Below are 16,772 nucleotides of genomic sequence, written 5' to 3'. Positions count from 1 at the left end.
TCATATTATTAACTCTCTCCTGCATACGTGAAGCTGAGAGAAAGCAGCTTGCCTTAAGTCCCCCTTGCGTGTTCACAGCCACGGTGAGTTTTGAACCAAGGACTTCTCCTATCATAGTTGTAGCCATGCTACGCTACCTCTGATCTGAGTACTTCTGGGAGATACACAGGCTCAAGACGCAGAAACATATGGTCCAGTGTGTGGCATGCAGCTCACAAAATCCTTGTCCACGAGCTGCCTGAGCTTACAACGGCATAGGCATCCTGACTCCTCCCTAATGTTACTGACTCCCACTTGAGAACGAGCAACTACGCACACCCTGTAATATTACAGATTTTTTAAGCCAATGCCATTGGCTTAAAATGCAATTTCAAACCCGTCAGACTCCACCACGGACAAATTTTAATATTGACCCCAATTCTGAGCTGTCAAAGAAGCTTCAGAGGGAGGAATTCAATGGTATGTCACAGAATCTAGGAGTAACGGAAGCCCTAGAGTGACACACCACGTCACAGGTGAGCTCCCTGCCCTCCACAGGTGCTGGAAAGCCCAGATCTCGTCAGATCTCAGAAGCTAAGCAGGATTGGCCCCGGTTAGTACTTGGATGGGAGACCATCAAGGAAGCCCGGGGTTGCTACATGGAGGCAGGCAATGGCAAAACACCTCCGAACGTCTCTTACCCCCCAAATCCCTATGGGGTCACAATAAATTAGCTGTGACTTGAGGGCACTTTACATACACAAAGAGCAGACTCCTTTATTTCATTTGGGGTTCCTATCCGTGCTGACAGTGTTCTGTTAATTCCCTCTGCGGGCATCTGTTTTGATCAGCAAAGTTACTGATACAGTCAATGGATTGCACATACAACTATAGATCACCTGAATGGTAGCTAAATCCTTGCAGTTGGATTTAGCTCCCCCCCCCCCGAGAGTTCATCAGATGCTGTTTAAGTTTTGAGAACTGGCTTTTTTTAAAAAAAGTGATTGAAGGTAGATGAAGATTCCAGCTATCTTTGGAGGAGGAATTATTTTAAAAAGAATGTGAGTAATATTTCCAAGATTCTCAGAAAAGCATTCCGAGTTTAAGCCCTCTTGAGTTTGCTCTCTCACCCCCCACCTTTGGTAGTGCCACCAAGTGTGTTGAAAGGTCCATTTCCCACTTGCTCCTGTCTAGCAGTCATTCATGGCTGAGGGTGTTCCTTCTGATATGTGTCCCCCATTCAGGCCTGTAGGGGCAATTCAGGGCTAGGCCCCCTGACTTCCCATCTAGACCAGGTTGTCACGGCCTTCTCCCCTGGATTAAATTGATTACCAAGTCCCCCCTAAGAAATTTAAATGCCCCCTGACTTAAAAAAATCCTGGCTACAGGCCTGCCCCTATTATCCCACAAACAAAGACTTTCCTGTTCTTTTCATTCAGTTTGAGCTGATCTGTACATGCATTCCTTTGTATATGCAGGATGGCATGTTCCATTGCAGCAAATGAGAATGTCCAGACGCACGAGAGCTCCCTGTCCTCCAGGAAACATGTGGGGTTTGAGATAGGAGCAATTGAAGCCTTTGATTTTTACTTATATGTAGTTACCTTTCCAAGAGATGTGTTTTTAAAACATCTTGGAGACAAACAGAATAACATAAGCACTGCAAGAAGTTAGTGACAGCATCTGTTTCACCCTCTTTGTGTCCTTGAATAAGTAGGAAAGTAACATTCTTGACAAAGTCTCTAACTCTTCGTTTTCCTTCTTTGTATCAAGAGTCATGGCTATGTTGTCCCTTGACTGATCCAGCTTCATCAATGGATTAATTAAATACCGTGTTTTCCTCCAATTGTCACATGGCGTAATCATCCTGTGAAAGTCACTGCCCCAGGCAAGGTTCCACATCACAAAATGTTCTGGTTTTCATGACATATCAAGTTGCAGTCTTACCATGTGGGTTATTCCCCCGCCCCCAAGACTATTTCGTGCAATTAAATGGAGGGTGAATGTCATTTTGTGGCGACATTTCAGCCTCCCAAAAATTGTTCTGTAAATCATACCTTACAAAATAAGTAGCCTTTTGTGTGATTAGCATCCATTTGGGGGGAATGAGTTGACTTCTGATTTTCCCACAGGTCTTGTCTGCGTAAATGTGTAATTCCTTTGTGGTGTTCTGTACACTGGACACTGTAAGAGCTCACCTTATCTGGTGTTTTTTTTTAATCTGCTGGACCCTTCTCAGAACTCGATCTGTCCAAGGAAAACTACCCCATGTTGCCCCAAAGGAGAATTTACCAAACCTGATAACCATACCTCTCAAGCGTTCCTCATTACTGAGAATCCCAGACATTTCTCATTCTGGCCTGCAGTGGCTTTGTAAAGTCTTGTGGGTTCATCCCACTCAGCCCCCCCATTTACTCAACCCATCCATGTTTCCGAGTGCCCTTGGACTACATGCGGGGCATCCCTCCTGGAGTGAGACACTTGAGACGTATGCCGGCAACATCTGGGTCCCTACTGAAGCCAAGGTCAGGCTCAGCCCTGTCATGCAGCACCTTGGCGGAGGAGAACCTGAAGCCAACCTTAATGGACCATTCCATTTTTCTCCATAGAAATTACACTGGACAGTAACAGTGAAGGTGGTCGATCTCGGTCAGGTAGTGAGGGGAATATTTCCCCCGTAAAAGAAGAAGCTTATTATCGCAGCGTTGGTGGACACAGGAAATGGTGTCGGCAACGTACCATGACCTCTGACTATAGATACGGTATGCCAAACCCTTCTTCGTCCTTTGTGCCAAACAAGCTGCTTTTTTTTAAAAAAAAGAGCTGGGTGTGAAAGGAGCGCCATCCCTCTATGTCGCTGTTGCATGCCATGCAGAGTGCCAGGGCAGCTGCCTCTCTTTACACGGCAAGTCTTGTCCCGCTTCCTGCCCTCCCTTTCTTTCGAAGCAGGTAAGTTTGCTTAGGCGCAAGGGAGAAGTGAGCTTCAGGTCACCTTCCCCGACTCCCTGCCCGGCCACCAGCTTTCCATTCTGAAACGAACCAAAGCACCTGCCGTTGCATGACCCTCCCACCCCTCCCCTCTTCCTGACTGGCTGTACGACACCGAGGGAAATCTAAAATGTGACTGTTTTGTACTGTCATCATTCTGAACTTGATTTGTGAATACAGGACCCTGGAGGGGGGAACATCGATATGTAGCCAATTCACTTACTCTTTCCTAGGGAAGGCAATTGGGTGACTGTGCTGGTGTGACACACACCCACGCACGCACCCCAGCAAAAACAACAACAACAACAATGCTAACATAACACTTTTTTAATTAGTTTCAGTGGGTAGCCATGTTGGTCTGCATTAGAAGAACTAGATTCAAGTTCTGCAACACCTTAAAAACCAACAACAATTCCAGGCTATAAGCTTTCGAGAACCAAAGCTCCCTTTATCCGATGACAGGGATTTTGATGCTTGGAAGCTCATACCCCGAATATCTTGTTGCTCTCTAGGATGCCACTGGACTCAAGTCTACTTTTTTATTAGGACCTTCCAAAATATCTCAAAACACTGAAGCGTGCTTTCGTGCTCCCCGGAACTCTCTTATCATCAGGGCCGGCCCCAGCTTATTTTGCACCTTAGGCGAGGATCCCTTCTGGTGCGCCCCCCCCCTTGCGCCCACCATGGCTTGGACCCGTTAATTGGATCTGTACCCCGGACCTCCTGTTCCCCTGGCACCAATGCTCTTAACACTCACTTTTGCTTTTGTAACTTTGCCTGCTTTGCACATCTGGCTTCCACCAAGGAAGACTCTGCAAAGAAAGGCACTCGCAGTCACAAACAACCTCTGCTTCTCACTTGCCTTGACAGTTCCTTGCTGGGGTTGCCATAAGTCAGTTGCAACTTGAGTGTCCTTATGTAATAGCCACCCTACTTAGATTCTTCTTTGACTCAGCTGAGTGACCCTTCTGTGCCCAGAGGGCTAAGTTCTTTGGTGGAATTGGTGTTTAAAACCCAGGAAAGATCATAACATGTTTAAAACTCAGTAGTGTTTGCAGCTGAACCAGGACAGCGGGGGGGGGGTGCCAGTTTGGCGCCCTTAAGGGCTGGCGCGCTCTAGGCGAGCGCCTAGTTCGCCTAGTGAGTGAGCCGGCCCTGCTCATCATGAAAGGGCTGTGGCTCAGTGGCGGAGCGCCCGATTGTCGTGCAAAAATATAACAAGTTTAGTCCTCGGCATTTCCAGTAAAAGATTTTCAGGTACCAGAGGGTGGGTAAGACCGTTCTATGCCACGGATCCTTAAAAGTGGCTGCAAGTCAAAGCAGACGATGCTGAGCTTGATGAACCGATGGTTTGATCTGATATGAGCAGCTTCATGTGTTAAGGGACGGGCCATGATATAGTGGTTCAGCAACTCATGGTTCAACCCCTGCTGTATCTAGTTGATGGACAAGGTGTTGGACAAGACCTTCCTCTGCCTGGACCCTGGAGAGGGTCGGTCAGACCAAACAATTCTGAGCTAGATGGACCAACGGGGCAGTCCGTACGTCCTTTTGTGCACGCTGTGCAAGATGGGATCAATGAGTCAGTTCATATGTCCATGTAACTTCAGTTAGCATCAAGTTCGGCAGAAGTACTTTCAGTTGATCCCATTTTGGTTTTGTCTTTGGAAACTCAGCAGCACCCTTGCAAGTTAGCTCCTGGAAAGTTTGGAGAGGACGGGGCACAAAAACCCAGCAACTGAATCAGTTGTTGCACTGGCCAATGTGGATGAGGTGTCGGGCAGAACATGACCCACTATGGCTTAATGGTGTTTAAGGAGCATCCTCACTTATCTGTTTTCCTCTGGCCAGAGCCTGGGAGGATGCAGACTGAACTCTATAGTCCCTGAAGTCCTGGGTTCAGAATTTGTCACCAAAGCGCCTCGCTATTTATGTCCAAAGTATTATAGCCCTATGCTGATCTAATCCTTCCAGAAACTTGGCCCCATTAAACAATATATGGGCTATTCAGAACCTTAAGAACTTCCTTGCATGGTCCTTCGATGAAGGAAAGTGTTTCGTGGGAAGCTTACCCAAAGAAACAAATTTATTGTTCTGTTTGTATATAAAACCAACAGTCTACTTGCCCACATCATAATGCAGAGAATCCAAGAGCTGCAAAAACACACTTCAGAGCCCTTCCCCATCTTGCAGTCCCGAGCACACATCACTGGAATTAATGGCCAGTCAACATAGGGTCTTCCTTATTCATCCCACTCCCTCCATAAGGTCTGCTGCCAGTCGCCACCTGCCAGTCACATGGAGACTCTTCTTGCCATTTGATGCCCCACTGGGGACTCCGGAGTATTCTCTGCATGACGAGATGGGGATAAATGGCAGTCCACACTAGACCTCATGGTGGACTGGGAGACATCGTCTGAAGGAGCCAGCCAGGACAGGGAATACCACGCAGGCTGGATGTGATCAGTGGAACGTTGCTTCCAACCCAGCATGGTTCGGTTGCCCATAATGGTTTCTCTGAACATTCTCATGATGTAGACCATGGAATACAACCTCATGTGACCCAACTGTTTTAGCTGCAGAACATAAGAACATAAGAGACGCCAATGTTGCATCAGGCCAAAGGCCCATCCAGTTCAACACTCTGTGTCACACAGTGGCCAGAAATACCAGGTGCCATCAGGAGGTCCAGCAGTGGGGCCAGGACATTAGAAGCCCTCCCACAGTTGCCCCCCCCCCAAGCACCAAGAAGACAGAGCATCACTTGCCCTAGACCGGGGGGTCCAAGGCTGCATTCCTTTCTGTTTCCTACGAATTCTTCTTGCCCACATTCCTACTGTCCTTTGTAACACGTTATGAGTCTCTTGGACTGGCCTTCCTTCCCTTATTGCACTTGGTCTTCCATCCTCCCAACCCTCCAAATGACTTTCCCCTTTCAAAGGCCAGGTGCCTCCCACTGTTGGGTGTTCTGGTGCAGGTTTCGACATGAGCTTCAACGTTGGCCAGACAAAGGCCCAGCGCACATGGCTTGCTTGCGGCAGCTGTGTCTTTTGTGTATGCCTGAGCATGGCAGACAGTCTCGACTTTGCAGTAGAGGCATTGTCCAGTTTCCCCACAAACCGAACTGGCTGCCTTGTGTGCCACTCTGTCTTGCCCTGGGCTGAGCTTTGGCAAGGCTCTGCTCATGCAAATGAGTTAAGACCATCTTCACATGTATTTATGCCGGCACAACTGATGCTGCCTCCTTAATGGCCCTTGCGTCAGGCTGGGTGCATCTATTTGTATACTTAATTGACTATAAATGTCTCTGCTCTGCCGTTCCACCCAGAGGCTTCACTAAATACATAATGAAGATAAACAGCCGAGGAGGAAGCTTCAGGGGCTGTGGGTCAGTGGAAGAGCCTCTGCATTGCAGGCAGAAGGTCCCAGGTTCAGTCCCTGGCATCTCCAGTTAAAGGATCTGACAGTAGGTGAGGTGACAGACCTCCGCCTGAGACCCTGGAGAGCCGCTGCCAGTCTGAGTAGACAGAACTGACTTGGATGGACCCAGGGTCTGGTTCAGTATCAGGCAGCTCCGTGTGTGTTCATGTGCATCCGCAGGCAGGCACAGGAGATGCGGTGATGGCCATGCCAGGGAAGCGTTAGGCTGCCCCTGCGAAAACAGTGCCCCCTGGTTCATAGCCAGAATCACTTGATAGCATGGGGAGGGGCTGAAAGAGTCCTGAACGGCAGAGAAGGTCCTTATAGTCCATCTCTAGGAACTCTTGCTAACTTGGCGGTTTCCTGTGAGGTCCACGAAGGACCTGCAGCTGGGCCCTGAAAATAAGTGTTGTGTTGCAAACCTCAGGCACCAAAAATACATCTGGGCTCACCTGCCCAGCAGATGTTTCCTGGGAAGTCTGATGTGCTTCTTTGGCAGAAGGCTGAGCTGCATGTGAGGTCTGCAGCTGGTGTCGGTTACACTTTGTGGGGCTCTAAGTAGCCTGCGTGGTGGTTAACCTATTATATCATCACAACAGCCCTGTGAGAGCGCCTGAACTGAGAAGGAGCAACCAGCCCAGCTTCAGGGTTGGGTGGGCAGGGAGAGCAACCAGATCTCCCAGCTCCGGTCTAGCTTTTCGTGCTTGCTCACCATTTCAGAGCTGCCCTTCTGCCAGAAGGGCAAACAGGTGAGTCCTCACCTTGCCTTGGTCCAGTCACCTTCTCTCAGCCTAGCCTACCTCCCAGGGTTGTTAAAGCAACCAGATCTCTGGTCTAGATTTTTGTGCCTTGCTCACCATTTCAGAGCGGCCCTTGTGCCAGAAGGGCAAACAGGTGATTCCTCACCTTGCCTTGGTCCAGTCACCTTCTCTCAGCCTAGCCTACCTCCCAGGGTTGTTGTGAGGATGAGACAGCAGTGAGGATCACATATGCCTCTGCACTCCTTTGAGTACACCGGTCCCATCTCTCCCCCCCCCCCCCCCGTTGCCAAGGTTAAATGCAACTTGGACTCCGAAAGAGCATGAGTTAAAGTGTTAAGCCTCCTTCCTCCATCACCTTGTGAAATTGCACAGGAGAGCCGATCAAGAACTCCCCCCGCCATGTTATGTGTGGTTTGGCCCTGCCCAAGTGACCTGCTGGTGTTAGGGTTGCCAACCTTCAGGTGGGGCCCGGAGATCATCCAGAATCACTGTTGATCTTCAGACCACAGAGATCAGCTCCCCTGGAGGAAATGGCTGCTTTGGGCGGGGGTGGACTCTGTGGCATCAAACACTTCTGAGGTCCTTCCTTCCCCTCCCCAAGCCCCGGCTGCCCCCAGGCTCCACTCCCAGATCTCCAGGTATTTCTCAGCTCAGGCATGGCAGTCCTGGCATACCCTCTCTGGTTGCCTTTGCTCTGAGGATTGGCAGCTGAGGAGAGAGGGGGGAGGAGGCAGAAGATGAACGGGAATCTCTGTAACCGGCAAATGGGCCACTGCAGTCCTCAGATGAGTGACGCCTGTATAGCTGCTCGACCTGACGCCGGTCTGATCAGTACTGCAAACAGAGTGAGGCCTTTGTGCTGGCAGTGGATGAGACCCACCCTCCTCTTCTGCAGCATCCCCTGTTTAAAGGTGAAGGTTCCCCTTGCTCGAAAGCCAGTCGAATCTGACTCTAGGGGTGCGGTGCTCATCTCCGTTTCCAAGCCGAAGAGCCAGCGCTGTTCAGGTGCATGCAGAGTGGCTGTGCAGAGCAGGGAGAGGGGGAAGCATGAGGCTTTTGCTTTGCTGACTCTTGAGGCCAGATGCACTTCTTTGGCTGTTGGGATACCCGTCTTCTTGTCTTGCTGACACGGAACAGGCCGGACTGGCTGCTCTTCAGGGCCGAAAGGACAGCATGGAGCCAGTAGCCCTGTCTTCTGTTGGAGTGGGGGGGGGGGAGCTACTGCCGCCGCCGCCAGGGTTGCTACTGTTATTACCTTTTCTCTGACTTTATGCAGCACTTTTGATATGCCAGGAGTTGTGCAGTTTTTAAAATTGTGTTAGTCTCGCGACAACCCTGCGGGTTAGCCATTTTGGCAAACAGAAGGTAAACTGGTGCTTTTCTACAGCAAGTCAAGGTGCACAAGGCCAGTATTGGATAAGAGCCCCTACTTCAAGCCCCCAACTCTCTGCCCACTCACCCAATGAGTGCTGGTCTATGCCAAGAGGAAAAAAACGGGACTTGAGTGTTAGGGATGCCAGCAGGACGGAAGTGCTCCTAATCGTCGTGGATTTAATCCATATAATGCAAATCTAGGGTGTCTAAGGTCACCCGTCACTTCTGCATAGATTGTCCTTTGGAGGGACAAAAAGAAAAACCGAAAGTAAAGCAAATTCATGGAGATTTCTCTCAACTGGAAAATGAATCATGATGTCTCTACACTGGGGGAGACTTTGGCCTTTCTGTCCCTGCTTTTGTGCTTCCTAGGGGCACCCAGTGAGCCAGTGGGCACCACGATGCTGGACTGGATGGCATTTCTTAGATTGTTACCTGGCTCAATGAATGGTCGTGGAAATCATAGCTAAAGATCTATATACCAAGTGGTCAAGTCTGGGCCAATCTGTGGATATCTACATTGACTAAGTGCACAGAAAGATTTTTCTCCAAACTCGGGGGGACCCCCAAGTTTGCAGGAAAAAATCTGAAAACCCTAAAAGAATTATATTGGGGGTGTTAAACCTCCCCAATAATAAAGTTATCTGTGCATGCAGCCTCCAGGATCTTTGCCACAGCTGGCCATGGAGCCTGCTGCTGCTGTGGAGGCTCCCAGGGGCCCCGCCCGTGGTTAGCTGCCCCTGCTGGCTGCTGGGGACCCTGCTGCTGAGGTGGCAACTCTCAGGGTAAGGGCAGCCCCCCAGGTGCCCAAGAGCAGGTCAAGGTAAGGAGGGGAAGGGAGAGAAAAAGATATCAGAGGATGAGAACAGAGAAAGGGAGAAGACGATTGGACCACAAGCAACACTCCCTCTAAGCTGTGGAGTCTCGTGAGCAGAAATTCTACTTTGTGAGCTGCTGGCATTAAAGTTGTGAGCGAGCGAAATTAGTTTGCTCTGGAGCCATCCTTCCTGAGTGGAGACAAAAATGTGTGAGCCAGAGGCTAAAAAGCTGTGAGCTGGCTCACACTAACTCAGCTTAGAGGGAGCATTGACCACGAGCAGGTTTGGGGAAAGTAGAGAGTGGAAGGTGTGGATTTCTGTATCTTCCCTCCCTACATCCAGTGACATTCCCTCTCACACCTGCCATTCCCTCACAATCTCTGGTCAGCTTTTCACCATTGGTTTCAATTACTGGGAGTTGGTAGATCACTGTAGTAATAAACTGGCTGCTGGGGGCTCAGAGCCCGCTCTAATGGCGGAAGTCCCGGGAGGAGCCCTGTAGAGCAGTCAAAAGAGGGGCCGAACTCACCGAAGGTGGCTGAGCGTGCTTCTCGCCTCGGGACTCTCCGGTTGGGGTGAGCGCCATTTCCCAAAGCGTAGCCTTGAGGCGAGCCACCCTGCCTCCTAGGGCCCTTGGGGTCAAGGCCTTACAAGCCTTACAGGTAGATGTGTTACGGCCTTCTACGAGGCCCGAAACACAGGAGGAGCGTTTCATCTGATTGTGCCATTTTAGCACCACACTGGCAACATTTCTTAAAGCCATGATTGACCAGTAGCCTGAGAGAGAGAGAAATTCACCCCAGACTAAGAGAGACAACAGCTCGCTGAAATCACATCCTCTTTAGGTGGCGGCAAAAAGAGAGAGAACCGAGGGGAGAGTGCTGGCTCCACCCATATAGCGTGACTTTTGGGCAGGGAAATCGCTGTGCTATAGGGAGGCCTAGCAGTCTGGAGATACTAGAAAATTCTTTTGAGCTCGCTAGCTCCTCCCGGTGGCTGGCCTGCGACTGCACAGTCCCCAATGTAGGGCTGTACAGAAGCCATGAAGATGAACATAGGCTTTCTAGATGGAGGGGGAGAGAAGATTCTGCACGAGTTCCAACAACCATGACTTTTCCCACTGTGAAGTCTGCACGAGATAGAGGATTTTTGCTTGTCCAGTAGGACTCACAAATGCACCCACCTCTGTCCAGTCTAAGCCTTATCCTATTGGATGCAACCCCACCCCTCATGAGCAGAACTCAGAGGGTGCACGTCAGCAGTGAAGACACAGTGGAGCATTCATGAGGCTTGCTCTCCTTGACTAAATTTTTTTTTCATGACTTGTCGTGTATTTAAAAAATGGTTGCGTGACTTGGAGGTGGGAGGCTGGACTATGACATTTTGGTGATGGATTAATGTACTGCTGGGCAGCATAAGTAAACACTCTGTATTCTTCTGATACCAAACTTTTCTGCAGCACAGGCAATGAATTATACACACTGTGTGTGTGTGGGTGGGGAGAAAGGTACGTGGTGTAGCCAGATCTCAGAAGCTAAGCAGGGTCAATACTTGGAAGGGAGACCACCAAGGAAGCCTCTGCAGAGGAAGGCCATGGCAAACCACCTTTGCATCTCACTTGCCTTGTTGGGGTGATGGCCCTACGTTGGCCGCAAGTTGACCACACTTTACAAACTCCATCTTATTGGATTGCTGCCCATACAATCAAATGCTCTGAACACATTCCTTGGTCTAATCTACTCAGCTCAGGATGGATACCTATTTCCATATATGTTGCGTTTCCTCACAGTGTTTCATGCCAAAGTGATATTTGCAACAGCCCTGTAAGGTAGGCCCGTATAATTATCCCTGCATTCTAAATGAGGCACTCCCTCATGCGGCACCCGGGTCTCGAACTGCTGAACTACCGACCTTCCACAGTCTGCAGTTCAGTGTCTTAACCACTTGAGCTACCGCAGCTCCGCAATGGGATTAGGTCTAGGTTTTAATCAGTCCTGAGAACTGGTCACTTGAGGGAGTCTGTAGCTTCCTTTTGATGACGTCAAGAATGCACCTTTGACATCCTCGCGTTCACCGCTTCCTTCACTTTCACATCATTTTATCTGGATTTGTAAACCAGAAGCAAAGCCCAATTTGTTGTTTAACCCGATCACAACAAATGGTGGTATTGCTGTAAAGCAGGCGGGAGCTTTTCCTCTGCAAGTGATGCACAAGGGGAGCACGCAAGCCGGTGAACCCAAAGTAGGAGTTACTCGGCCATCAGAATGTGGCCTCTGAGTTCTGAATCTGAAGGCTACAGAGTGGCTGTGGCAGCGCAGTGACTGCACCATCAGCTGATCCACTGCTGGTTCATAAAATTAGATGCGTAAGTCGAGGCGGAACACCTGCAAGCCAGAGCCCTCTTCTTGAGCGTATTAAGGCAGCCTTTGTGTGTCAACCCACCCAACAGGTGAAAGGATGGTTCATTTTTCCTCCCTGCACTTCAGGGCTCTTTCCACAGGTATTCTGAAAACGGGGGGGGGGGGCATGATGAGCAGACATTGTGGAATGTGGCTGCCAGTCTTGCGAATGCTCCAGGTGTGCAGTGAGATTTGAGCCAGCCTCCCATCAGCCAAGAGGCTGTTGCACTCCGTAACTTTATTTATTTATTTGGTTGATATCCCACCCTCCCCGCCGAAGCATGTTCAGGGCAGCTTATAAGCATAAATATAAATTAATCATTTAAAATCCTCCTAAAGCATTGGGACAAAGTTAATAAAAGCTAGAGCAAGATTATTTATAAAACATCTCAGGTAACCATATATTCCAGTAACTAGCTCAGTTCTCCAACTATTATGCGGCGGTTAAAGTGGTAAACCGAGCACAGGCTGGAAATAGGGATGGTAAAGCAGGGACACTCCTCGGTGTATAGTGCGGCTCCTTAATCAAAGGCCTGGTGGAAGAGCTCTGTCTTGCAGGCCCTGCGGAACTGTAAAAGGTCCCGCAGGGCCCTAATCTCTTCCGGGAGCTCATTCCACCAGTATGGAGCCACCACCGAGAAGGCCCTGCCCCTGGTAGTTGCCAGCCTGGCATCCTTAGGGCCTGGGAGGGCAAGCTCATTTTGCGTCCCTGAATGCAGTGCTCTCTGGGGAACACGGGGAAAGGTAGTCCCTTAAGTATGCCGGGCCCTGACCAAATAGGGCTTTAAAGGTGAGAGCCAGCACCTTGAAATTAATCTGGTATGCTATTGGCAGCTAGTGCCGTGTCCTCAGCGCAGGTTGGATGTGCTCCCGCATAGGGCCTGGCTGCAGCATTCTGCACTAGCTGCAGCTTCTGGATTTGAGACAAGGGCAAGCCCCATGTGGATTATTAGAACTGTAGGTGTGAGCGGGTGGAATGGACTCCATGGATCAACTAGTCCTGGGGTAGGTCTTCGGGGAAGGTGCTAATTCCTAATTATTATCATTATTACCCTGCCCTATCCCATGAGTGGGCTCAGGGTGGCTACAACGGCAAGATCCATAAAACAATAAAAGCGATACAACCCATAAAACTCCAGATGGCACAATAAACAGTAGCAGAGAGGACCCGTGCCTCATGTCAGGTGAATAGAAAGCTCCCGTGCCCAAGTGACCTTATCTAAGGCAGCAGGGCACTGGGAAGAGGCCGGGAACAGGGGAGGCCAGGATGGCTGAACATCCACTGCCTCAACCAAAAGCTTGGCGGAGCTATTGTGGCAGGGCTATAGGACCAGTGGGAAATCAGAGTTGGAGGTCTCTGCCCAATTGCTGTGTAGCCAGACGTCTGTAGGCTGACTGTCCCAAAGCCCCATCAAAATGTGGTGTGGAGCTCACAGGCCTTGGACGTTGCGTCATGTGCACCTGTTCACAGTGGCTGCTGGTGCCCCAGTCCTGTGTGTTGTGTGTCGTTATAGTTGCATTGCTCCTGTATGCACACGTGCAGTATCATAAGAAAGAAAGTGGTGTCCCCCTGGGGCACGGGCAGCCTCTGTGAGCAGCAGAGAACAAGGTAGAATGGGCAGGATACTGACCTTGGGCCCATCCCGATAAGGGTGGCACTTTCCCCCGTCGTACAAAGGTTGAATCCAACCTTGTTGGCCTTCATGCCCACAGCGAGTGGTTTGCTGCACTCTAGGAACTAGTGGGGACTTTGCTCCAGAAGATCCGATTCCTCACTGTGAAGTTGAGCGGTACTTTTGGGGGATGCATTTCAAGAACTCAAACAGGTCATAGCCGTGCTAACTTTTGTGTAACAGAGCCCTCCCTGGTCTCTGGTGTTGCTATTGCAGATGGATACTCTAGCCGGGACCGTCTTTCTCCTGAAATTTATGAAGAATCAGAAACTGACCCTGGTGCAGAGGACGTTTCCACGCGGATCTTTGTGGCCCTTTTTGACTATGATCCACTGACCATGTCTCCTAATCCTGATGCGGCAGAAGAGGAACTCCCATTTAAAGAAGGGCAGATTATCAAGGTAGGATATGTACATGGAATGGAACCGTGCTCCTGAAAGATTCAAACTTAGGAGTCTCTTGACCTTGTCGTGGCATCATTAAGCACAAGACCGGTAAAGACCTCCCGCTACCTTCAGCTGACTGGGAACAAACCAAGCTTTGTTTCGAACTCAAAAGACCTTGTAAATGGTCATGAGGCAGTCTCTTTTCCCTTGCCTTCTCATTCTCCCTAGTCTCACTCGGTGACTTGGTTGCTGTTGTTGCTACTGTTGCTGAAGTGCCACATTTGCAGCGGTAGACAAATGCAAAGATAATCCTGTGTTCCTCCCTGTCTCTCCACCCCATCCCTAGAACACCATCTGGGCATCCAGGGAAAGATGGTACGGAGAGATTCTCTGTCCATTCACCCATCACCCGTCAGCAGCAGCCATCACAGGATATGGGGTGGCTCTTCTTTGGTTCAGATATAAAACCCACCAAGCTGGAGCAGTGTCGGGGAGTAGTGGTTAAGAGCGCGGACTCTAATCTGGGAGAATCGGGTTTGATTCCCCACTCTTCCTCCACATGCAGCTCCTGGTGTGACCTTGGGTCAATCACAAGTTCTCTCAGATCCAGGGCTATTTTGGGGCAGGAACGCACAGGAACGGAGTTCCGGCTGGCTCCCAAGTTGGCCACGCCCAGCAGGGACTCATTAGCATAATAGGCCACACCCAACAGCAGAAACTCGTTAGGATTGGCTACAATTAGGGGTGTGTGGCCTAACATGCAAAGGAGTTCCTGCTACAAAAAAGGCCCTGGGTTTTGACAACAAACAAGGTAAACAGAATAACAAGCAAAAGGTGGGTGTGGCTGGATAACCATACTTCTGGTAACATGGGGGTGCGGCCTAATGTGCTAATGAGCTGTGCTGTCAGGGGTGTGGCCCGATATGCTAATGAGTTCCTGCTGTTGGGTGTGGCCTATTATGCTAATGAGTTCCTGCTGGGCTTTTTCTACAAAAAGAGCCCTTGTCGTATCTATTGGGATGGGGAGTGATTTCAGATGCCGAATGACATTAGCGGGCAAATGACAATAGCAGGCGTGATTGGATTTAGGTGAGATATGCAGAGGGGCAATAGAGGTGGAGAAATCAGCATTGGTAAGGAGACAAGAAACCCAGGTCTTGATTCAATTGTCTTGAGCTTCAGTATCAGTTGCAATCAGAGGTCATTTCAGGGGGGAACGCGGGGGAACGCAGTTCCCCCGGGTAAGGTGCAGGGGGCGGGGCACATGACAAAGCCCCGCCCCCTGCTTCCGGCCGCCCCGCTTCCAGCCCTCATTCAGCCAGGAGGAGGCAGGAGAAGAGGGAGGGTACGTTGCTTCCTCCCCGCCTCTCCCCACCCCTGCCTGCCTGGGTCCAGGGAGGGCCTTGGCGGGGCTTCCTCACACTCCCGCTGGCCTTGCAGGTCCACTGCCGGGCCCCTGATGTCAGGGGGTGTTGCATATGCTAATGAGTTCCCCTAGCTCTTTTTCTACGAAATGACCCCTGGTTGCAATTCAGTTTTTTTTACTGCTGGGGGGGGGGCATGTTATGCTCACTTCAGTACTGAAGGTAAACATTATGAGCTGTCCAGGCTGTCCAGCACTGGAAATACAATCTCGGCCACAAATTTTATTCAGCACAGTCGGTTCCTCTGAGCAGCAAGAAGTCCAGGGAAGGCACAGCAATGGTTTGGTTTCCATTTGATGGGAGATCACTCGCTTGCAAAGGTATCTTTGTAGTATTTGTTTTACTAACAGATATATACGTAGAGCCTATTGGCAACAAATGAGCACTCCTCTGTCAAACTACACAACTACACATCCTGCATCAGGTTCCTCAGGAGACCCAACTATCCCCTAAAGATGCTTCCGTAAACACAGATAAGGAAGGAAAGGTAGCAACAACAGAGGTGTATTACTGATGTTATCTGTTATTTGTGGGGGGAGTTAGGAAAAATAATAACCGGGAACAGTATGCATTGATGTGTTCTCCCCGGGGAAACCTTGTCATCTAAGCAGAGCTTTACTACTTGCTCAGCTTTACGCCCCAGCTGCCTGTCTGTAAAACAAAGCTAACAAGAGAGCTGGTGCTGTTTTGTTAGTTAACAGTTAATTGATGCCTGTATTTATAAAAGGATGCTCATATTTGTTAGCTACCTTGGGTGTTCTTTTGAACAGAAAGGTGGGATAATAAATATAATTAAGTAGATAAAATGATAGTATCTATGAGGAGCCGGAGGAGGGAAGGCAGCATGGTATAGCTCGATCTCGTCAGATCTCAGAAGCTAAACAGGTTCAAGTGCTTGGATAGGAGACCACCAAGAGGGCCAATGGCCAACCACCTCTGCTTCTCACTGGCCTTGGAAGCCCCTTGCTGGAATTGCCATAAGTCAGTTGCGACTCAACAGCACTTGTGTATGTGTGAGGCAGTGGCAGGTCTCAATTTCAAACCCCATGTCTGCTGAAAACTCTTGTGGGTGGCCCTTAGCCTTGCCCTCAAATCTGCAATAGGGGGGTGGACTGTTGTGACACTTCGAAGATGAGCATGAAATGCTTTGAAAACTGATGGTGTATCCTTCTCTGCGAACCGCATCCAGGACTTTGTGCTTGGAAATGAGCTTCCTTTTTCTTGCAACAGGGAGGTTAGGTTGAGCAAATGACTGGCTTGATGGGACGTTGGAACCCAAGTCCCCCAATCCAAGCCCAGCATTCTAACCACTAGCTCAGACTGGTGTAGCCTCTCCTACTGTGTGGATAACTGTCAATATCAACGAGAGCTTACATGCCTAGGCATGAGTAGGCTCTTCCTGAATGTTCCCTACACTGCTGCAAATGATGGGATCGGGGACTGACTGACTCAAACCTGTAAAATGAAGAGGCCCTGGTTCTTGTGTCAAGTTCTCCATAGGGAGGGTGTGGCTCTCATACAACCCACATACTCAGACAACCCATGAACCC

The 16,772-nt window shown here is 49.8% G+C and overlaps 1 protein-coding gene across 1 annotated transcript in view; it reads left to right on the top strand.

Annotated features, from left to right (window-relative positions):
• RIMBP2 (RIMS binding protein 2) overlaps positions 1-16,772 on the top strand; it is a 103,062-nt gene that overhangs the window by 76,716 nt on the left and 9,574 nt on the right. Inside the window, exon 12 of the mRNA XM_015417868.1 lies at positions 13,629-13,813. Within this exon, the coding sequence (XP_015273354.1) occupies positions 13,629-13,813 (185 nt within the window). The remainder of the gene's footprint in view (positions 1-13,628; positions 13,814-16,772) is intronic.

The sequence above is a fragment of the Gekko japonicus genome, unplaced genomic scaffold (genome assembly GCF_001447785.1).
Source record: "Gekko japonicus isolate JY-2015 unplaced genomic scaffold, Gekko_japonicus_V1.1 scaffold328, whole genome shotgun sequence".
Taxonomy (NCBI): domain Eukaryota; kingdom Metazoa; phylum Chordata; class Lepidosauria; order Squamata; family Gekkonidae; genus Gekko; species Gekko japonicus.
This window is presented reverse-complemented; position numbering and strand designations above follow the sequence as displayed.